Raw genomic sequence first — 20,077 nt, forward strand, 5'->3', positions numbered from 1 at the left:
AAAAGAAAAAGAAGAGGATGGAAATGTTTCGGATCATTGAAGTTCAAGGGAGACCTTCGTACATGTTAAATTACTATTCATCCATCTCACAAAGACGAGTTTGTTTCCATTTTCATACAGATTAAGAAAATGAAATTAATATAACTGGAAATATATTTTTTTTTATATTTTTTCTAATATACTCATACATTAAATAATTGTTTATATATGAGCATTTCATATTTGTTGATATTAAGACTTATTATGTAGGGAGAAAACTAAGAAATCAAATTTACCATCAACAAGAAAAGTGATCTATAATTTGAGACATGAAAAAGGAAACCAAACTTATTTTTATGGAATAAAGGAAAAGTTCAAAAATTTTAAAAATTTAAAGGACTTGTAAAAAAGTCATTAACCTATGAATTAATTAGTCTTAATTGATCAATCATCGATTTTCTAATTAGAATTTTGATAGTGTTCGACGATATATTGCCCTTCCCCACTGCATCATTATTTAATTTTAGAATAAAATCAAGAATATGTAAATTATTCAAACAAAATTCGAATTTTAATTTCACTTTTCTTGAACATTAGCCAAACATGTTGTTAAGTCGTGCAATACTCTTGATAATAACGTTTTATTTCTAACACTTTAGAATGAATAATGATATTTACAATCGCTCATTATCGCAATCATTCTACGTGACATACATATGTCGACTAGTTATTTGATGCAAAGGCAATAAAAAAAATTAATGCATTAATGTGTCAAATCACTAATTGCCACATATATGCTAGATTGCGACAATAAACTACTACAAATAACATTACTCTCTTAGAGTTATGTTGGGTGTATATCATATCTTATACCATTTTTCATATTTTCTAACGTGCCATTCTAAAAATAAAATAATATTTTCATCCGATCAATTCTTAACAATATAGATGATGTCAACCATGATTTAAAAAACGTGTTGTACAAATGGCAAAATTCAGCACCCTTGCTGGGAGCTGAAAGCGAAAGAAATCGTGACGAAGCCGAATCAATCTCTCTCCATCCCCACTTTTTGGGTGGAGAAAGTGGGAGCATAGGGATTGCCGACGCACAAAGATGTGCGTGTGTGAAAAAGAGAATATGTGTGCGTATGTACTATGGGAAATGTAAATCATAAAAATGGTGACAACACTCAACTTCAAATCCCAAGAAAAAGCAAAGCCCAAAAGAAAACAAAACTGAAAACCTTAACAAAATATCATATATAATAATGATAATGTAAACACTGAGAATCATGATATACAAGTCAAGAAAAGAATGATGAACAACAAGAAGAAATCCCAGTCCGTTTCTTGTAAGTTTTCCTTCTCATATTCCGTTCATTCTTTAAACTTCATTTCATGTTAATGTGTTTTAAAAATTATATTGTGGTATTATTCAGTTTGGTCAGAAAAGGCGCCTTTTTAACGTTATAAACGTCTTCAATGTGCGAAACATTTCCCACTTTCTGCTACCTGTTAATATCTTCAAGTGGGTATTTACTCAATTTGCCAATACTATCGATGGTTTTTTTTTCTCTGTCTCTTTGGGTAGTTTCTTTTGATGTTCTTAGAGTTGCTTTATTTATTCAATTGTGTCTGATTTTAAGATAAGGACTTGAATTTGATTTTTATTTTTCTTCATTTTGTCATTGGGAAATTCTATATCTCCACCGTTATTTTACTGCAGTGGACTGCGTGGATTTAATATAAGTGTTGCTTTTAGACTGCTGCAGCGCTGCCTGTCCTGATAAAGTTGGTGTTCTTAATCATTTGCTTTCATTGCAAGAGCATGCTAGGTAGCTCCATTTTGTAAAGTTGTCTTCTTTATTACCAAAATTTCACTTTTCTCGGAAGAGCTCTACCTTCAGTTACTTGCAGATTCCATTTTGTTCTAATCCTCATGTTTGTTGGTTTTTGCTCATTATCACCTTGTGGAAAATCTGATTTCAGGTGAATTTGTTCGATTTGCTATTTGGTCGTAATTGCACAAGATATTGGCCTGCTGTGTATGTTCTTCATCTTAACTATAAGACTAAAAAGATTCCAAAAGAAACTGTTTATCTAGTTTCGAGGATGTGTGATCATTTTATGATATTGGAGGATAGATTTCTCACTGAATCCACTCTCGAAGCTGCTATCCAGAGTAAAAACCTGTTGCAGCATGCGTCACCATTGATTTCTCAAGATATGACCAGTAACTTTTCTTTCCATAGGATGGATATTGAAGCAGGATCGTCACCGAGGAAATTAGCAGAATGCAAGATTTGCAAAGATGAGGATGAAGCCTCGACCATGGAGGTACCTTGTTCCTGTCGTGGGAGCTTGAAGGTTAGTCTTCTGATACTGAGCAATATAACATGTTATCAACACCTAATGAAAGTTAGCGCATGTACTCTGTGTTCAAATTGTTGATTACTCCATTTTAATCTTCTAAAAAATCATAGTCTTTGTTAATTTCAATTGTAGTTGGGAGTCAAAATTTTCTTAGAAAGAGTTGTGTGGTTCTGTTGGCATTACATTTTTTGAAACCAATTATTGGATGCGTAATTTTCTTGTAAATATGTGATTTTAATCTCTGTTTATCTATATTGTTGGACTTGACAAAACTTTATGACAACATACCACCCTTGCGTGTAATGAATGTCCAATACTTTCAAGTTTCAATGTAAACTTATTCTGCAATAAAATTTTGAATAATTTACAGCTGAGTCACTTTTGCTCTTTTACCAGTTTTCTGGGGACATGTAATTTACTGACTTTCTAATGTTCCTTTCTAGCTCTCCTTTTTTGGAAGTGATGGTTCTCCAAGTGATTTCACTTGGTTTAAGGGTAACACTGTGGGTTTCTTTTATACATGCAGTATGCTCACCGCGAGTGTGTGCAAAGGTGGTGCAATGAAAAGGGCGATACCATTTGCGAGATTTGCCTTCAGGTATGTTTTTAGTATTCTGGCGGCATTTTATGAAAAAAAACTGAGACCTCTTAAGTTTGATTTGTGAAAAATGAGCTTAAATTATGGAACATTTCTACTTTTAGTTCTGTGGCCGTAGTTTACCTTTAAACATAGTGTAATCACATTTATGATATTCCAACTCATTTTTTTTTTTTCAGAAACAATAGAATTTTCTATTGGCTTCCAGCTTTTAGTATTGGCAAGCTCATTTCGATCCTTTTTTTTTCCCTCTTATTGAAGAAAATTTTGTTTATCTTTGTTTTTCATTGCATGTGAGGTTGCAGCAATTCAAGCCAGGTTATACAGCTCCACCTCCTCTGTTTTATTACGGTGGTATTCCGATGAATTTTAGGTATTTCTTTTGCTTCTTTTACATGCATATATGGATATTTAGACTTTTCTGATTTGCAGCTATTCCTATATCAAATTTTATCTTTTCAATATTTTTTTTTGGTTGAATTAGCTGTTTTAACTGTTAATTAGTATTCACAAGTCCAATGCGGTAATATCTCAGGGGAAATTGGGAGATATCCCGAATTGACAATCCTCAATTCATAACAATGGTTCCTGCTGGTGGCAATTTTCTGGATCCAAACTCCGTCGGGTATCGTGTTCCAAATACAAGAAGCATGACGTGTTGCCGCATGGTTGCCATGATTGTACTCTCTCTCTCTCCCTCCCTCCCTCCCTCCATGGCTGCTTCTTTTTCCCATTTAATATTAATGTGTGCAAGCAGACACGTTTGATATGTCGTTTCTAATATGATTTTCACTAAAAATCGCGTGTATCGGCATTAAGTTCTTTTCTGATGCATAAATTTTACCTTTTTCCATGCTAGCTAGTGAATCAATAATATTTATTCATTAAGATAACCTCAGTGCTTGTCTTTCTCTAGTTCTTGGTTCTTCTGGTATCACGCCATACTCTTCCATTCTTCACTTATGGAAGTGATGAATATTCAGTTTCTCTCTTCATGGTGAGTTTCCTAACCAATGAATACTCTTCCATTTGCTTAACAATTATTATTATTATTTTTTAACAGAATGTATTGAGAATGGAAGTGTCTAAGATCATACCCATTTCCCCTTGCAGATACTTATCTTGCGAACAATCGGAATTCTTTTGCCGATCTTTATTATGGTCAAAGCATTAACTTGTGTTCTGAACAGAGGCAACCACCAGGTAGTTCAATTATTAAATATTTACTCAAATGAGTGTAACTATGCTTATTAGTGATCTTTATTTCTATCAACATCGTAAACTATCTGATACCTTTGTGATTTGCAATTGATCCTTTCCCTTTTGCTGAAGCTTTTAGTATCACATTTTGATTAGGATATGCGTCAACATACATAGATGGCACCAATTGAGGATAACTAAGGGAAAGGGGTAGATCAAAACTAAACATGAGGTTGTTGAGGAGTATTGGTTGAAAAAAGTGCCTTGTTTTTGCTGATTTATATATGATCAAGTAAAAAGATTGGTTTAGCTTGTGATACATTCAGGATTGAATTTCAAGAAAACATCATAGTTATAGCTAAAGTGCGAAAAATAAGAAAATTAATTGTTTCATGTAACAGTTTCTGGTATATGCCTCCCTAGAGTCCCTCATAAACCTCAGTTTTTGCTAGTCTTGCAGTCATTTACACCAATATCCAATCAAGAGGACACCGAATTCTTGCAATCGTTCTCTTTGACATGGGTTATGTTTTCGTTCAACGATTAGAACTGGTTCAGTTTTAAAGGAAACACATCTCGTCATTACCAAATTCGTAGCGCAGATTCTTTGCCATGTATAATACTCTTGTTCTCTAGTATACCAGCAAATATTCATTTTTTCTCCATTTCTAGCATAAAGGATTCATTTTTTGAATTGATCTTCCAATTTTTTCCTTGCTAGGACTCCCATATTCTCCCCATTCCTACTTCAGCCGAGGAAAACGAGTTACCAAGACAACTGCCTCAGTCGCATCACATTCACATTCCAAATATTTGATGCTTCCACGCTGTAAGCTGTTTGGTGATGCAACCATGTTCCATGACCTGATCTTCCGGTTTTAGTTCGTTTCTGCAGTGACATCATCTTGTATCCTGTTATCAAGCAGCTGCTGTGTACCCGTAAAAGAAAAATATGTTACCTCCTGATACAGAGCCTGTTTGGGATTATTTGTAAATATTGACTGAACCAGAGAAAATGAAGAAATGAACTAGCTTCAGGTTGAAAATAAACTATTAGATTAGTCTTGAAGAAGGAAATTGTAATTGGTATTCGGTTTTATCAACAAGTATAAATTTTCAGCTTCCAGCATTTTCAGGATCAATATCGTATTTTTAAAATTTTTCCGCTGCATCAGTATTAGCCCAATTGACATCTATTTTTAGGTAGTATCATGAATCTGGAATCTTCTTTCTAAATCGGTGGTGATTCTTCAATTCTCTCATTCAGCACTGACTTTCATACCAGAAGGAAGTTCCTGAGCTGGACGATGGTGTCCTTTAGCATCGTCATGGTCAAGGTCACGAGAAGGTTTCGCTCCGAATCGACAAGATCCATCCTTCTTCCTTAGTCTCCTGTAGAGTGAATGCTCGCTCTAGATAGAATTGTCCACATTAGCTTGTAACTTGTGCAATTGGGGTATTATGACATGTTTGACAGGACTTGTGCATGTTCCTCCTATTTTGTGAGTCCTTAAGGCTCGTTTAGTAGGGTTTTTATTTTTGTAGAATAGTTTATTGATAAACCTATTTCAGAAGGTTAGCTTCTTTTAAAAGTCATCTCAGACTAACTTCTTCTAAAAGTTCTTTTAGTCAGACAAAGTACTTGTAAAAAATTATCCAAACAAATTCAAAAACAATTTTTTAATATCGAAAATAGTTTTTGATTTTTCAAAAGCTTTGTCGAAAATGTCCATATTTTTATGAAAAATATTGAAATTAGCTTTTGGATCATTGTCAATTTAAGAATCATAAAAAATCTTCTATCCATCCAACTGATTTCCCTTTGATTTTAAAAAAAAGAAACACAATTTGTCCTACACTAAAAATCAAATAAATCGCTCTATTATCTAATTCTAACGAAGAACATCCTCATCCTATAACTCGTGACTATTTGACGTTTATGTTGGCCGGGTTCAAACTCTTCTTTATTCAACAAAAGTTATTTCATAATATTTAAAAATTTTCCCTATAGATTATTGACCCTTAATTTTGTTTTGTTTTGTTTTGTTTGAGTCTTTGTCTCTTTGAGATAATTATTTGAAAGATATATGAGTTGCCTACAAGCTTCTATGAAAGGTCGAGTTATTTGAACTTGTTTTTGAACAAGAAGATAGAGTCGAAAAACAAGTCAAATCTCGATCTTGTGTCAACATTGTCTTTGCTTGCCAGAAACTCTATTATATTCGACAAAATGAAACTATTTATAAAACGAGTAATGCTATTTATCTTCATGATAATGGAATATAAGTGATGTAGCAACCTATTTTTCATCACAATTCTCCTTCTCTTGAGACCACGTCTCCTTCCTCTCTCTCTCTCTCTCATAAAAATTGAATTGTCCAATTCCATTATTCCACATGGATTGTCACATCACCGATGTTTCATTATCATGATGATAAATAACAATAATCTTCTTAAATAGATATGTCGAAATTAATTAATAATGCTGTTAAACATTGACAATATTCTTTAATTTAAAAAATTAATTAAGGATCAAGACAAAACGAGGATGAATTAAATTAAGGGAGAAATTACTAGACAAGAAGACATTTGGTGATTATGCATGCTGGTTTTATTAATTCTGAATTAAATTAATTTACACCAAACGCAGCCGCCCCCCGCCCCCCCACCCCCATCTCGTAAAAAATAAAAAATAAGAATAAATAAATCCCGTCAGCTAAGAGTATGTATGGCTAAGCTTAAGAAGCGTACAAATATGTTCACTTATAAGCAAGCGAGGTTAAATTAAATGAAAAATACAATATTGAATGGTTCAGGGCTGGAAATAATTAGAGTATTTTGACAGTGCTTTAGAAAGAAGAAAGAATTTATAAATCAAAATTAAGCCAAAAATAAAAAATGTAATTCAAATTTCAATATGACGAGTTACTTATACCATTACTTAGCTTAGCCAAACATGGTCCAACACTCCAGCTTATTTAACAAGTCAATGCAGCCACCATGCAATTCACGAAATCACGCGGTTACAGATTATTTTAAGATCCAAGGCAGACCATTAAGCTGGAATTCATGAATTAGATGTCCAATAATCCAAAAGCAAAAGCCAAAAATTTCATTAGTTAATGGAAAAACATGCAAATCCAGTTTGTGTATATATTTCCGTCGAACCTAACCTTTTTCTATCTGCATTATCCTTGTAGTATCAGCTCAAATTCTTGATTAACTAAACGCCCATCTCCAATTCAGGAGACTTATTTTTCCCATAATCTTTTGCTTAATGTGCACAAAATCTTTGATTACAGGGAAACCACTAACCCTAAAATCAGTCCTTTTTCTTGGTTTGCAGTGAAGATAGTGTGTGTTTCTGTAGAGAAAATGGTTTCTTCTTTACCAATTCATATATGTGGCGCAGTCCTCCCATGCAAGAAAACTAGGGTATCTCGGTCCTTTCCAGCAGTGAGAGCCCAATGCTTCAGAGATGAAGGTAATTATCGGACACTGTACACTGTACACACACAGAGAGATTGTGGATGCAAATTTTAACCGTCTTGTTCGTCTTTGTAGGGAGATCGAGCAGTATTGTGGATGCGAATTTACGCGTTTTGAGAGATAGAATGGAAGAAGTTAGGATCAAGGAGAGACTGGAAAGGTGCTGTGTAGCTGAGCAAGGATGGAATTATGTACCTACATACACTTACAGACGCAAAAGGGATGAAGAATCTGTTCAGTTTCTTCAACTTATAGGAATGGTTGGTGGAACATTTGGACTCACAATTTTCAGTGGAACCTTTTGCCTCTACATTATTTCACTTTTGGTTCATATGAGTTTATGAAATTCATATGTGCATGTTCAGAGTACAAGAATTTACTTTACTGCTTTTACCATCAGATGTATATTTCCTTATTTTTACTTTTATATTCATTCTTTTGCAAATACTATTCAGTTGAAAAAGTTCATATGCAATGAGCAAGCCATTAATCTTTGTATCACCTTCATATTTTTATTATTGAAAATGGGGGGCCAATATAATTCTTAAATAAGGGCCATCCTGTCCAACTCTCGAGTATTAATATACGTCTAGTGTGAATGATTATGATAAGAGATTTCCAGCATATTATAAGATTCGAATTCTTGAAAATTAACACTTTTTCAAGATTTTTCTATGTTGAGTAATTAGTAACCTGACAACCTTCACGACCATAGAGCTTGAAAATGTGCATAAGGCGGCATCGAGTTTGTTGGACAGACTAGATTGTAAATTAATAAAACAAGCTAAAATCTTATGATTGTGAAACTATGTATATAGGAGCTTGCCCACACCCAAAGCATACAATCCCTCTAAAGAAGTTGGCCAACTTTAGAAACTTGGCATCCTGTACACATATTATTAAAAAATCGGAGGGAGAAAAGCGCAACATTATTTATGCAGTTACAAAATGATAAATAAAAATTTGTATTTATATCTCTTCGAAAAAAAAAAAGCACACACACAAGCATCATTATTGAGAGAGTGTATAATGTCATAGTGATGTTTAGTACATAGAAGAAAGTCACCGTTCAATGTCTAATATACTAAACATGTCGTATATATTCAGTTGTGGCATGTTTTTCCAATTGGGATTTTCAGCCTGCTCCTTAGATTGAATATGACAATTTTTTTTTAACAAGCCACCATGCCTATGGGGAAAAAAAATCGCTTTAAAGTTGTCGATTAAAAGACTATTAGGCCCCGTTTGATTGCACGAAATTTTCCATGGAACTTGAAATTCGAATTCCAACTTCCACTTTTGGCCTGTTTGATTGACAAAATTTTCCAGGGAATTGATTTTCCATGAATTTCTAGGTACAACACCTTAAAGCGTGATTTTCCACCTTTTTTTTTCCTAGGGGATAGGTGGTTTTTGGTTTTCCACCTTTTTTTTTTATTTTTTTTTTGCTTTTTTTATTTTTTTTTAATTGTTGGCAATGGGAACAAATTTTAGAAATAATTGTAAAAGAGGATATCCCTGAAATTGACAATTTCCACGTAAAACAAAGTCAAACGAACATCAAAAAATACTTTTACTTCAACATTTTCCACGTGAAAAATTTATACAATCAAACACAATAATTTACAATTTCCATGAAAACAATTTCTAGGTAATTCAATTCCTTGGAATTCATTTTCTTTCCATGTAATTTTCCTACTTGTAATCAAACGCACCCTTATTGTACAAATTTTCTTGAATAATCTTATTGTAAATTCTTTTTATTTTCTCTTATCGAGTGCATTCATCAAAACCAACTTCTAGCGCAGTTCAGATTATGTCAAATGTACCCCGATCCAGAGCACCTCAATTAAAGATGGAGGACAGTCTGTCCCGCCTCTCCAAACCGGGTTTCCAGGCAATTATAGTATATCCTAATACTAGATCGCATCAAATTCTTATGCATACATTGGTCATAACGAACTTCATAGTCATAGACTAGACAAAAGTTTGACTGTTTCAATGGTCAATCAAGAGTTAAATATGGGGCAGGCGTAGAAACTAGAAATACAAGGAAAAGAAACGCAGAAAAACAAAACGTCTACCCATTCCAACCAATGGATTCACTTTTTCTTGAATTTTATAATTCAGACGCAACAATAAATTCTTGCCTGTAAACACCAACTGATTCCTTGCACCTTACGTGAAGGGACGAGCACGTTCCCTGGCACCAACCTGTTTCCTCGGTACATACGAAGGATCTTATAATTCAGATGTAACAACAGATTCCTGGCTGGTAACCAACCTGATTCCTTGCACCTGAAGAATTTGTATTATACATAAATATATCACGAAGACCACCTTGCACCTTGTGAAAATATGAAGAATTTGCATTATACATGTTATATTGTACTGACTGGCTAAGCTAAATCAAATCAAATTCGTGTACACCTTGGTGATATGTCATTCACCTGAGGAAGCATTCCAAAATAAAAATCAAATTCAAAATGCTCGTAACAGGGCGAATTTGGAAGCATGAACAGCTAATCATTTATCAAATCTAAAGAAAGGGGAATGGGATAAAGAAATCAGGAAATGAGTATGTCATTTGAATGAGCAAAAACCACAATCCACACCACTTTTCCCTTCTACCGTTGCATTAGTAGCCCAAAACGAGTCTATACACCCCAGGACCATGTCGTCATTTCAAAAAATGAGTAGTGCTAGTAGGTCTCCACATAATAGACTAGTAAAAACACGCCGAAATGAGTTGGGATTTTAGTTTCTTAGAAATGCCACAGTGGCAACACGTGAACCAGCTGATCCTCCAAATGTAAATGTTGGATATGACTGAACATGGTCAACGTATTGGAATGCTTGGTCAACAGCAGTGTCAGATTCCGGAGACGCACCACTCCTGTGATTGAAAGCCTCCACCTCCTGTATCAGCTCATCTTTCATACTGTTGCATGACGTAATAACCTGTAACAAACAAGAAAATATGATTCTTTATTCAGAAGCTTATCAATAACCTGTAATAAACAAGAAAATATGATTCTTTATTCAGAAGTAGATAAGCGTCATTCATGCATTTCTTGAAGACAAAATTCAATCCTCCCAGACACATGATAAAAATGTTAAATTGCTTCGAAACGAAAAAATCAAACAAAATTGTGTAATGAAGGTTTCAAAGCAGGTAGAAATTAAGAGTAATCACTTATCAGTAGCATGACCGACATAATAATGGCAGTAAAAGGTGATCATATATTGCAAATGCTCACCAATAATCCACCAGAAGCCACAAGACTGGAGATGGAGTCCCAATACATTGACCTGAAACAGAAAATAACAGTTGTCTAATTGTCAATCCATGTAGTTTGGAGACATTAGAAAACTTCATTTCATTTTTGGTGAACAACTATACTATATACAGAGAACTTGATCCATAGTCTCATGAAATACAAGAGCTGGTTAAAAAAAGAAAAAATGGGGGGAGGAGGGGGGGGGGGGCATCAAGTAATATAAGATGATATTTCACCTTTTGAGAGGACCATCAGGATGCAATCCAATGGCATCCAGAGTACCCTTATCTATAACAAGCTTAAACTTCTTATCTAATTTGGTATCCAGAATGTCATCAACCTGAAAACCCAAATTCAGAAGAATAAAGATCAACTTTGTACCTGAGAAAGTATACATAATGATCATGTACAATTCAAATAGAAAATAATAGGACCATTAACTATCTAAAATTAACACCAGCAGGGCACTTGGCACAGTTCATTCTGTGCATTTATCCACACAACTGTTACCTTGGTATTTTACTTTTGGTAAAAAATTTTGGGCCAGGACCTACGGGATAAAAGAAATGAAAGGGCGTCTACTACCAAAAATTTTGGGTTGCATCCGTCAACAGTTGATTATGCAAACTTGGTGTATTTTGAATTGGTATTAGGGCAATCAATTGAGACTCCCTTACTTATCCTTTTAAATAAAAGTCATAATGAGATGATCATATATACTATCAGTTATTTATCGAGGATGCTGATTGAGCACCATTAAACATGTCGTGAAAGAGGAATCAAGGTAATATCAAAACTTTAAACACGTCTTCTTGCAGACATATATTTATAATAAAACAGCTCTGTAAGAACTTTGTTTACTTCTTGAACTGCATGCAGGTCCATCTTTGCAGCTAGTTTGAGTGAAACATAATGGTCATAATTATTCAACAGCTTAGATGCCGATCACAGTTTACTTCAAAAAATCATATATTGAGAATGAGGGGTACTGCCATTCATACCCACAAGGGAAATTTTAAGACATCGAATTCACCGAGAGGATTACATCATATAATCACAGGTTAAGCTCCGAAGCCACTAATCCAGTGTGGATAAGGACATAGTCTCATGATGCACTGTCATCAGTACTTAAAAACAATTTTATACAGCGATCTCTAAATTACACAAAGACTACATCTATAACAAGATAAAAGTACAATGCTCATGTCACATAATTGTCCAGCGCTTCCACCTTAATAATACAGCAATATTTCGTCTTTTGTATGTTCTAAAGAAGGAAGGATATTCCCAAGTTCTCTAAATTTTTCATAAAAGGGAAGTTGTCAATCATAGAATTAAATGTCAATATTCTTGTCTCAAGAGAATATATTCAGCACTGAGAAGATAGAAGATATATAAGCTTGTCCACTCAGACTTACTAATTCTGTGGGACGTATGGAATAACATTATAAATGCCAGATAAAGGGTCTGGGGGTACATTAAGTGTTATACTCCCCCAAATTCCTACTTCATTAAAGTCAAACAATGTTGGCCTCCTCAACTTTTCAGTGTCCTAAACACAACCTTCACGTTTAAATTATAAGCCTGTGGGACGTATGGAATAACATTATAAATGCCAGATAAAGGGTCTGGGGGTACATTAAGTGTTATACTCCCCCAAATTCCTACTTCATTAAAGTCAAACAATGTTGGCCTCCTCAACTTTTCAGTGTCCTAAACACAACCTTCACGTTTAAATTATAAGCGCAACATCTACCATGACAGATTCTTATTAATATTGAGATCAAAACAAACAAATCTCGGCAAACAAACAAACACTTTGCGGCATATCCAATGATAGATGTTGAAAATGTTTTAAAATTCACAAAACAATATTAACCTTGAAGATACAATAAGAGAACAGGTCGTATTGTCATGAAATGAAAAAAAAAAAAAAAATGATATTACTTACTGAGAACTTAATATTGGTGAATTCAGCACGATCGGCCAGGCTTCGAGCTAGATCTATTGCTCCTTCACTATAATCCGTTCCAGTGAGATCAGAGAACCTTAGAAGCAGAAGTACCTCAATTAGTTCTTCAGAAGTTTCAAAATTTTAATTGTATAAAAGATCAAGACTAAATTTTACACGCCATTACGTTATAGAGAGAGAGAGAGAGAGAGAGAGAGAGAGCACAGCGAGAATATCCTGTGATGTTTGTAAAACAATATTTTCAGTAAACAATAAATCTCTTCCCTGTTTACTTTTGTGAAAAGCGTAGCATAGAACATCAATCAAACAACATTTCTTAGGCTGTTAGTAAACCTTTTTCTCTTGCACTAGTGAAGTCACAGGAGAAATAATATATTCATAATACAAATTAACAGACTACCTATACCTAAATTTAGACAAAATTGTTAAGGCAGCTCCAACCAACAATAGAAAAGAATTTTCAGGCTCCAAAGCCTTAAGAAAAACATTTGAGATCATATACTGAATTCCAAAAAGAATTCGAATCATCTACAGAATTATTACCAATTCCACAAAGAAAGTGATGCAGGCTTGAAACACAGGCCGAGTACCATGAACTTTTAAAAATTTCGAAGCACATAGCTTTGTGCATCTTTTGGCTGCTATCATGACCATGTAATAAATAGTCCCCAGCATGTTACTAACCATAAACATTACAAGTCTCCTTGAAGGTACATGTAGACTCTCCCTCCCACGTTCTTGTAAGCAATGGTCTGTATTAAATAGTTCTATACACGAGCATACTATGTCACATCAACAGTGCCTCACTTTCCATATCAAGTTGTCACAAACATTGCCCAAACTGAGAAGTTCGAGCTCCCTATTTATATTATAAAACCATGCTCATATTGCAGGATACTGGTATTTTGCATGTGAATGTCATTCACCTTATTCTGTCTATCCATGACCTAGTTAATGGAGCCAGTCTCACGTCTGGACGCTGATAATACATCTCCACGAGTTTCCCAACCAAAAGATTACTCCAGCTATAAGTATCTAAATCATCTCTTATAGCACTTATCTCAAAATGCTATATTAGCTAGAGATTTACCCGCTTTAAGAGCTCCATTTTCACTTTTGGGATGTTTTAAAATTTCCAGATTGACAGACAAAAATGTGAGAAAATCGGTAACTCAAAAAAATTTACATGCACGTAAGCATACAATTGATGATGGTGGAATGCAAGAGAAACAAAATAAACTGAAAATAAATAATGAGATGCCATCAAGACAACAGGAACATGTGAAACAACTTCGATAGATATTGACACCAACATGAGGGATTTATCCTTCCATATTCTGTCTTTACAATGAAAAGAATACTTCCCCATCAAAGTGGCTATTATTCTCCAAAATAAAAGTCCTATTCCGCCTTCTAACACGCATTGTAGGTACCAAAAATGAATATAAGGAATCGCACCATAACAAATATCCAATAGTGACTGCATAACATTGCAACATTACCATCAGAATGATATCCATAATAAAAACAAAATTATGCATAACCCATCTGTAGCTATAACAAAGTAATTTGTTCTTTTATAATCTAATTAATGAAGCAGAGAAATATGCATATTTAAGGTAGGAGTTTCTTCTTCCATCAAATTTTTGTCTTCCTGCCATTTATGATTATTTCAGGAAAATGCACTTTATAAAAGTTTCTTGAGATACTCGCAAAAATATTGCTACAGACAAATGATGCAACAAAGAAGAAAGACACAGCATCCAAGCTGATAACTTGCAATTTAAAGCAAATCTAACAAAATTCTAGGTATCGCCAAAATTTTTTGGATATATTCAAACAGCATACGAGTAATTGCTGCAGAACATAAAGAAATTATCCCTACCCCTGCTTAGCAAACTCCTGAAGAAGCAAACCATTACCAGTCCCAACATCCAGCACACTCCAGTTGGACAACTCCTTTTCAGGCTCTCCAGCAGACAAATTATTTGCATTATCTACATGATTTGGCAAGTGACTCTGAGATATTCCAATGCATAAGTTTTTGGTCCAAGAAGCAACAATTTCCATCACATCAGCTCCAAACCTACAGAATGGAAAAAATATAGTACATCGCATTAAGCATAGCTCCAAAAATACAGTTTCACACATTTTTTTCCCTTACAAGGCAAAAAGAGGAGAAAAGAGAAAGGGGGTTTCAGTGTTATGTGAATTATTGCAGTGACCTCCTCCCTCAATTCTTATTTTGCTGGTTTTTTCCAGGCTGAAAAGGCAGGATATCATGTATTTGTGAGTAAACTGACACATCTCCAGTTTAAGTTAGTATTAAATAATTACTATCAGACGACCAAAAGTAATATAGCAGAAATCATTAAGAATTAGATTGTGGAAACATGGATATGACAAGGATTCCCCAATAATTGCCTGAATACAGGATGAGTCTTAAGAGCCATAGAACAAAAAGAAGCAAATACTCAAGTTTGTTAAGAGCGGCAAGATTACAACCGATATTGTTGGAGCCCCCAAGATAGCCCCGTCTGAAGTCACCAGTAACTCACATGAGGGCATGTGAAAAATATAATCCTTCCAATGTCCATGCTGCAATGACCAAACACTTTGCCATCCCCCCACCCCAAGAAAACTTAGCTAGAGTGGAACTTGCTCAAGTACTACTATTGAAGATTATGGAATCCAACTCCTAGAACAATCCGTCTCCAGAGTGGAATAAAACCTGAATATTTAACCGTTTTACAGCCTCTTACAAATCGTGAGAAAGTTTTGAAATTGTATTGGATCCACACATGGATAAGGTGAAGTAAAAAACATGCTTACACTTGCTCGCTTTTACAACAATTCATTGAAAGGTGAAGTAAAAAACATGCTTACACTTGCTCGCTTTTACAACAATTCATTGAAATACTATTTTGGTCTAGGCAAATAAATATAAGAGAACATATTCAAGTGAATGTGCCAAACATCCCAAGCTAACTACTCCCCATAAAACGTCTACAGTTGCAACCACTTCCTTTGTTTTTAAATTCCAACTAGAAGAGCATGAAGTGTTTGTCAGTCAAGTTGAACGATAATGACCAAAGGTGAACATAATAAATAAACGTACAAAATTATGGCAACACTTACCAAACTTCACCAGCATGACCATGCTCCCGAAAATTTGCCAACTCATCTGCATATGTGGCATCCCAATAACTCTGAAAACCCAACAATGATGAAACCGTTTCAGCATCTGGCTCCTCCTTGTCAGAACTGCTCATTGTAATAAGGAAATTTCACAAAAATTTTATATAACTTCCTATAGCAAGAATTGTAGCAACAATAATTCCTTTTAAAAAATAGAGTATTTTATTAATGTTGTGGTCAAAGGGCATCCTCATTAGTTACGAGGAGTCCATTTTCTTCTGCACTTTATGTAAAGGAAAATTAATTTCATAACGAAAAAAACATGAATTTCGGTGGATTAGTGAAATGACAGAGAGGACCTGTATTCGGAGGGGGCACGATACGCGGCAACGGAGAGGGCTTCGGTGGCATCAGCGTGGCGCTGATCGTCATCGAGAGTACTGCCGTACTCGCTCTTGATGGACCAGGAGTCTGCCGCCACGGACCGATCGTCGTCGGAGATCAGATCTACGGCGGCCACCTGCCGCGTCGCATGCGACACGTCTGCATCTTCCAGCGGCAACCTGATTCCGGCCATGCCAACAATCTAGTATTGAGGGCGATAGAAAAAAAAAAACCCTAAGAAATGCGGAGGGAAGAAATTTTGGGGGTTTATACAGATTAAAGAGACACAATTGACAATGACAAGCAAGGAGCTGACGAGGACTCGGCGCGGAAATCAGATATTCACTGAACATATTAGACGTAAATGCTCATTTTCTTCTATATCTTATTTTTTCTTAAATTCATTTTTATATCATTTTATCAAATCTACTAAAATATAACTTTTAATTAAACCAAACAAGAAATTAATATTGATTTTTAATAAATATCAACTTCATTCTTGCGATAATTATATTAAATCCTTGTTTGAATTCCATTTTTTCGAAACACATTTTCAATCACATATTCTATAATAAAATAATTTTATACTTAATTCGAAAACTTTTTCTTATTTTTTAGTTCCACATTCTCTAAACAATCATTATTCCAAAATACATTTTTTTCCTCCAAAATGGAGCTCGAACAAGGGTACTTGCACTGATCATCCTTCTAATTTTATTGTTCATTTACTTTTGTGTCTGTGTAAATTATATAGAGACGAAATTGGCTATCTATACGATTTGAGAAATAAATGTTGTTACAAAAGAGAAACAGGTTAGAATTTTGAATTGAATGATAAATCAAAAAAGAAAGTAAGTTTGTATTTTTTAAATTTATGAATTTCCCAATTTGGAAAGCATCATTTGTGTTGATCCACAGATAGTAGAGCTAAATTTAAGGTATAGAAATGATATATTATTTTTATTTCTTTCAGTTTTCTTAAACTGGATCAAAATCTCTCGATCTGTACAAATATATTTTTCTATAAAAAAAAATTATTTTTTATTTTTCATATTTCATAATCCAGGTTGAGATCAATGAGAAAACTACTAATTTATTTCTTAAGACAGATCGAGACTCTTGACAAAATCAACAAAATAAAAAAATTATTAAAAAGAATTATTCATAGTGAAAACTATCGATAAGAGTAACATTACTTTTTTAAAAAATTAAAACTGAAGAAGTTGTTTGTGTCAATTCTATTAGTTCAATCTTTTTATAGAACATGTACATTTAGGAGGTATTTATATTTCAAGTTGCAACTTTTAATAGTAGCGTTGCATTTTAATTGAACTTAAGGTCCTTGCTTTTTGTCCATTGTAACACTCGTGTTCTTGATATTTTTTCAACTCATTTTACCTCATCCTCCAATCGATTAGTAATCTGATAGAGCTTTTTGTTCGAGAAGCTCGTTGAAAAAATGTAAAACGACTTATTTGTCCATAATATTATGCCTCTCTTTGGTGCCCATTCTTTAAAAAAAAAAAAAAAAAAAAAAAGGTGTTTTTAATAGTGTTTTAGGAAAATGCGTGATTAAAAAATAAGAAAATAATTTTGAGTCTCTGTATAAAATAATTTTTTATGTGAATGTGTGGTTGAAAATGATTTTATAGAAGAAAATTTAAAAAATGATGGAAACCAAACATGGGCTATATAACAATCATTAAATTTAAGTGTGACAAAATATTTTTCCCCTTATTTCGAGAAATGCTAATGACATCTTGATAGAAACCGTTATCAGGCGTGATATTATGAAAAAATTTAGGACATAAATGCTATAATTAGCTAGTTTGAGGACATAAAAGGATATATTGCTCCATATGATTGCCCAGCTTCTCTCTCAACTTAGCATCAAATTGTTATTTGATATATGAATTTGTCCAATTTTTGAAGGAAAAGAGAATGGATGTATAAAGTACAACCACAAGATTTGAAATGTCGATCATCTATGATAAGTGCATTTTGTGCACTTATTCAAGTCATATTACTAAATTTTTATGTTATCAAATTACTAATTTTTATTTTATTTTGGTTAATTTTCTTTTGTTTTTAGTTATGTACTCGTGTGAAGTAATTGAAAAAAAGAAGGATCAATTGGCTATTGGGTTCAATTTTTGGGATCAAATTTAACACTTTGAAAATTGAAGGGCTTAAATTGAATTGAAGAGGGGCTTGGTTGCACAATTGATGAACTCAAGGACTAAATTACATTAATTTGAAAGATTGGATGAATTGAAGAAACACAAAGTCAGTGGGCCACCAACTAATTGGAATTGGAATGCTGAGGTCAGCTTTATTTTAAGGGAAAAATTCATTTATAAGAATTTAACTATGACATATTTCAAAACTAAAGAAACAACGTTTTAAATTTCAAAACTCAGATAATATTAAAGTTTATTTATGAGATAATTATTTAAAAATATATTTTATCAATTAAATATATTAATCTCACAATTCTATACAATTTGATCACAAATTATATAATTAATTGATTACAAATTATTTATCAGTTACAAATAAAAAAATTTATAGGTCATAAATTATTTTTCGAGCACAAATCAAAAATTTATAGGTCATAAACTATTTCTCGATTACAAATTAAAATTTTTATAGATTTCAATTTATTCATCGGTCATAAAATCAAAAAAATTTATAAATCACGATTCATTTACTAGTCACAAATCAAAAATTTTTTAACTTAAAACTTATTTAATAGCCACAAAATTTAAAATTAATTGGTTACAAGTTATATATCGGTCACAGCTTAATAAATTGCAAGTCACAATCATATTTTTTAGTTCACGTTATTTACTGGTCACAAATTAACAAATTTATTGGTCATGGTTACAGTCAACTAATTTATTAGTCTTAGTCACAAACACTCTTCGTCACATTCGATCCCTGTCGTCGACACCACCTACACCCCAATCGTTTGCAACCAACACCTCACCACAGCCAATAGCGCTAGATCCACTACCACACCACCTCACTATAGTCAAAGTCCGCCACCTACATCGCCAGATGGGTAGAAAGTAATGGGTGGATATGTAAAATAAATTTTATAATATTATTATTAATATTTAGAATTTTAAGTATTTATGATTTTTGAAAGAAAAAATTTCTAAATCTTAAGGGAAAATTGCAGCCTAAGTACCAAACATTTCGTTTATTAGCAGACTTTGCCCAAACCTTTGATTTGTGCTACCGTGAGTACCAAACCTTTAAAAAATATGCAGCTCAAGTCCAAAATGACGGTTTCCGTCAGTTTGACCCCAAAATCCGTCAGTTGACCCCAGAAATTAAAAATCCGATTATTTTTCCCAAATACAGCAAGGGCAATTTGGACAAAATCACATTTTCCCTATTAAATTAAAAATTAAAAAAGCAAAAAGAAAAACCATAACCCCCCACCCCATCTCCTTCTTTCCCAAGCCCCTCACCCCAAAGCACTAAGCATCACCACCACCTAAAACCACCTCCGGCACCACCACCTTCGGCACTACTACAGTTGGCCTCATAGGTTATCATCTTCAAACATGTCGGGCCTTTGAGGAGGAGCATGAGGGAGAGGTACCGAGTTTTGACTCACTCGTACTTCGACTGCAATTTTTCCAAATCTTAATT

The 20,077-nt window shown here is 33.8% G+C and overlaps 3 protein-coding genes across 10 annotated transcripts; 2 read left to right on the forward strand and 1 right to left on the reverse strand.

The window, feature by feature from the left end:
• The first annotated feature begins 1,083 nt into the window (after positions 1 to 1,083).
• Positions 1,084 to 5,631, forward strand: LOC111367369. Of its 8 annotated transcripts, none has more exons than XM_022988195.1 (10): positions 1,150 to 1,331; positions 1,419 to 1,511; positions 1,706 to 1,814; positions 1,969 to 2,346; positions 2,879 to 2,950; positions 3,256 to 3,323; positions 3,486 to 3,630; positions 3,867 to 3,947; positions 4,064 to 4,153; positions 4,872 to 5,292. In XM_022988195.1, exons 4-10 carry the CDS (start codon positions 2,092 to 2,094, stop codon positions 4,965 to 4,967), a joined length of 807 nt encoding a protein of 268 aa, XP_022843963.1. In that variant the 5' UTR covers positions 1,150 to 1,331; positions 1,419 to 1,511; positions 1,706 to 1,814; positions 1,969 to 2,091; the 3' UTR covers positions 4,968 to 5,292. The 8 variants fall into 8 exon arrangements, with proteins under 8 accessions (XP_022843965.1, XP_022843966.1, XP_022843963.1 ...); XM_022988194.1 differs by having other exon boundaries at positions 1,419 to 1,507; XM_022988199.1 differs by having other exon boundaries at positions 1,152 to 1,331; positions 1,419 to 1,814; positions 1,969 to 2,024; positions 2,232 to 2,346.
• A 1,644-nt stretch (positions 5,632 to 7,275) lies between these two features.
• On the forward strand, positions 7,276 to 8,140 carry LOC111366464. Its single transcript, XM_022987219.1, has 2 exons — positions 7,276 to 7,634; positions 7,715 to 8,140. The coding sequence occupies exons 1-2, from the start codon at positions 7,526 to 7,528 to the stop codon at positions 7,981 to 7,983; spliced, it is 378 nt and encodes a 125-aa protein (XP_022842987.1). The 5' UTR covers positions 7,276 to 7,525; the 3' UTR covers positions 7,984 to 8,140.
• Positions 8,141 to 9,617: 1,477 nt separating this feature from the next.
• LOC111367370 (EEF1A lysine methyltransferase 2) lies at positions 9,618 to 16,762 on the reverse strand. The gene is made up of 7 exons (XM_022988202.1): positions 16,390 to 16,762; positions 16,031 to 16,156; positions 14,778 to 14,978; positions 12,872 to 12,968; positions 11,157 to 11,260; positions 10,900 to 10,951; positions 9,618 to 10,600 (listed from the first exon to the last, which is right to left on the reverse strand). Exons 1-7 carry the CDS (start codon positions 16,605 to 16,607, stop codon positions 10,397 to 10,399), a joined length of 1,002 nt encoding a protein of 333 aa, XP_022843970.1. The 5' UTR covers positions 16,608 to 16,762; the 3' UTR covers positions 9,618 to 10,396.
• Between the last annotated feature and the right edge of the window lie 3,315 nt (positions 16,763 to 20,077).

The sequence above is a fragment of the Olea europaea genome, chromosome 18 (assembly GCF_002742605.1).
Source record: "Olea europaea var. sylvestris chromosome 18, O_europaea_v1, whole genome shotgun sequence".
Taxonomy (NCBI): Eukaryota; Viridiplantae; Streptophyta; class Magnoliopsida; order Lamiales; family Oleaceae; genus Olea; species Olea europaea.

Coding starts and splice junctions, on each gene's coding strand:
- LOC111367369 (XM_022988197.1), top strand. CDS start 2,092: ATGTGTGATCATTTTATGATATTGGAGGATAGATTTCTCACTGAATCC. Junction 3,948..4,063: donor ATTCAGTTTCTCTCTTCATG/GTGAGTTTCCTA, acceptor TTCCCCTTGCAG/ATACTTATCTTGCGAACAAT. Junction 4,154..4,871: donor TGAACAGAGGCAACCACCAG/GTAGTTCAATTA, acceptor TTTCCTTGCTAG/GACTCCCATATTCTCCCCAT.
- LOC111366464 (XM_022987219.1), top strand. CDS start 7,526: ATGGTTTCTTCTTTACCAATTCATATATGTGGCGCAGTCCTCCCATGC. Junction 7,635..7,714: donor CCAATGCTTCAGAGATGAAG/GTAATTATCGGA, acceptor TCGTCTTTGTAG/GGAGATCGAGCAGTATTGTG.
- LOC111367370 (XM_022988202.1), bottom strand. CDS start 16,607: ATGGCCGGAATCAGGTTGCCGCTGGAAGATGCAGACGTGTCGCATGCG. Junction 12,969..14,777: donor CAGGAGTTTGCTAAGCAGGG/GTAGGGATAATT, acceptor TCTGCTTCTAAG/GTTCTCTGATCTCACTGGAA. Junction 10,952..11,156: donor CCTGATGGTCCTCTCAAAAG/GTGAAATATCAT, acceptor TTTCTGTTTCAG/GTCAATGTATTGGGACTCCA.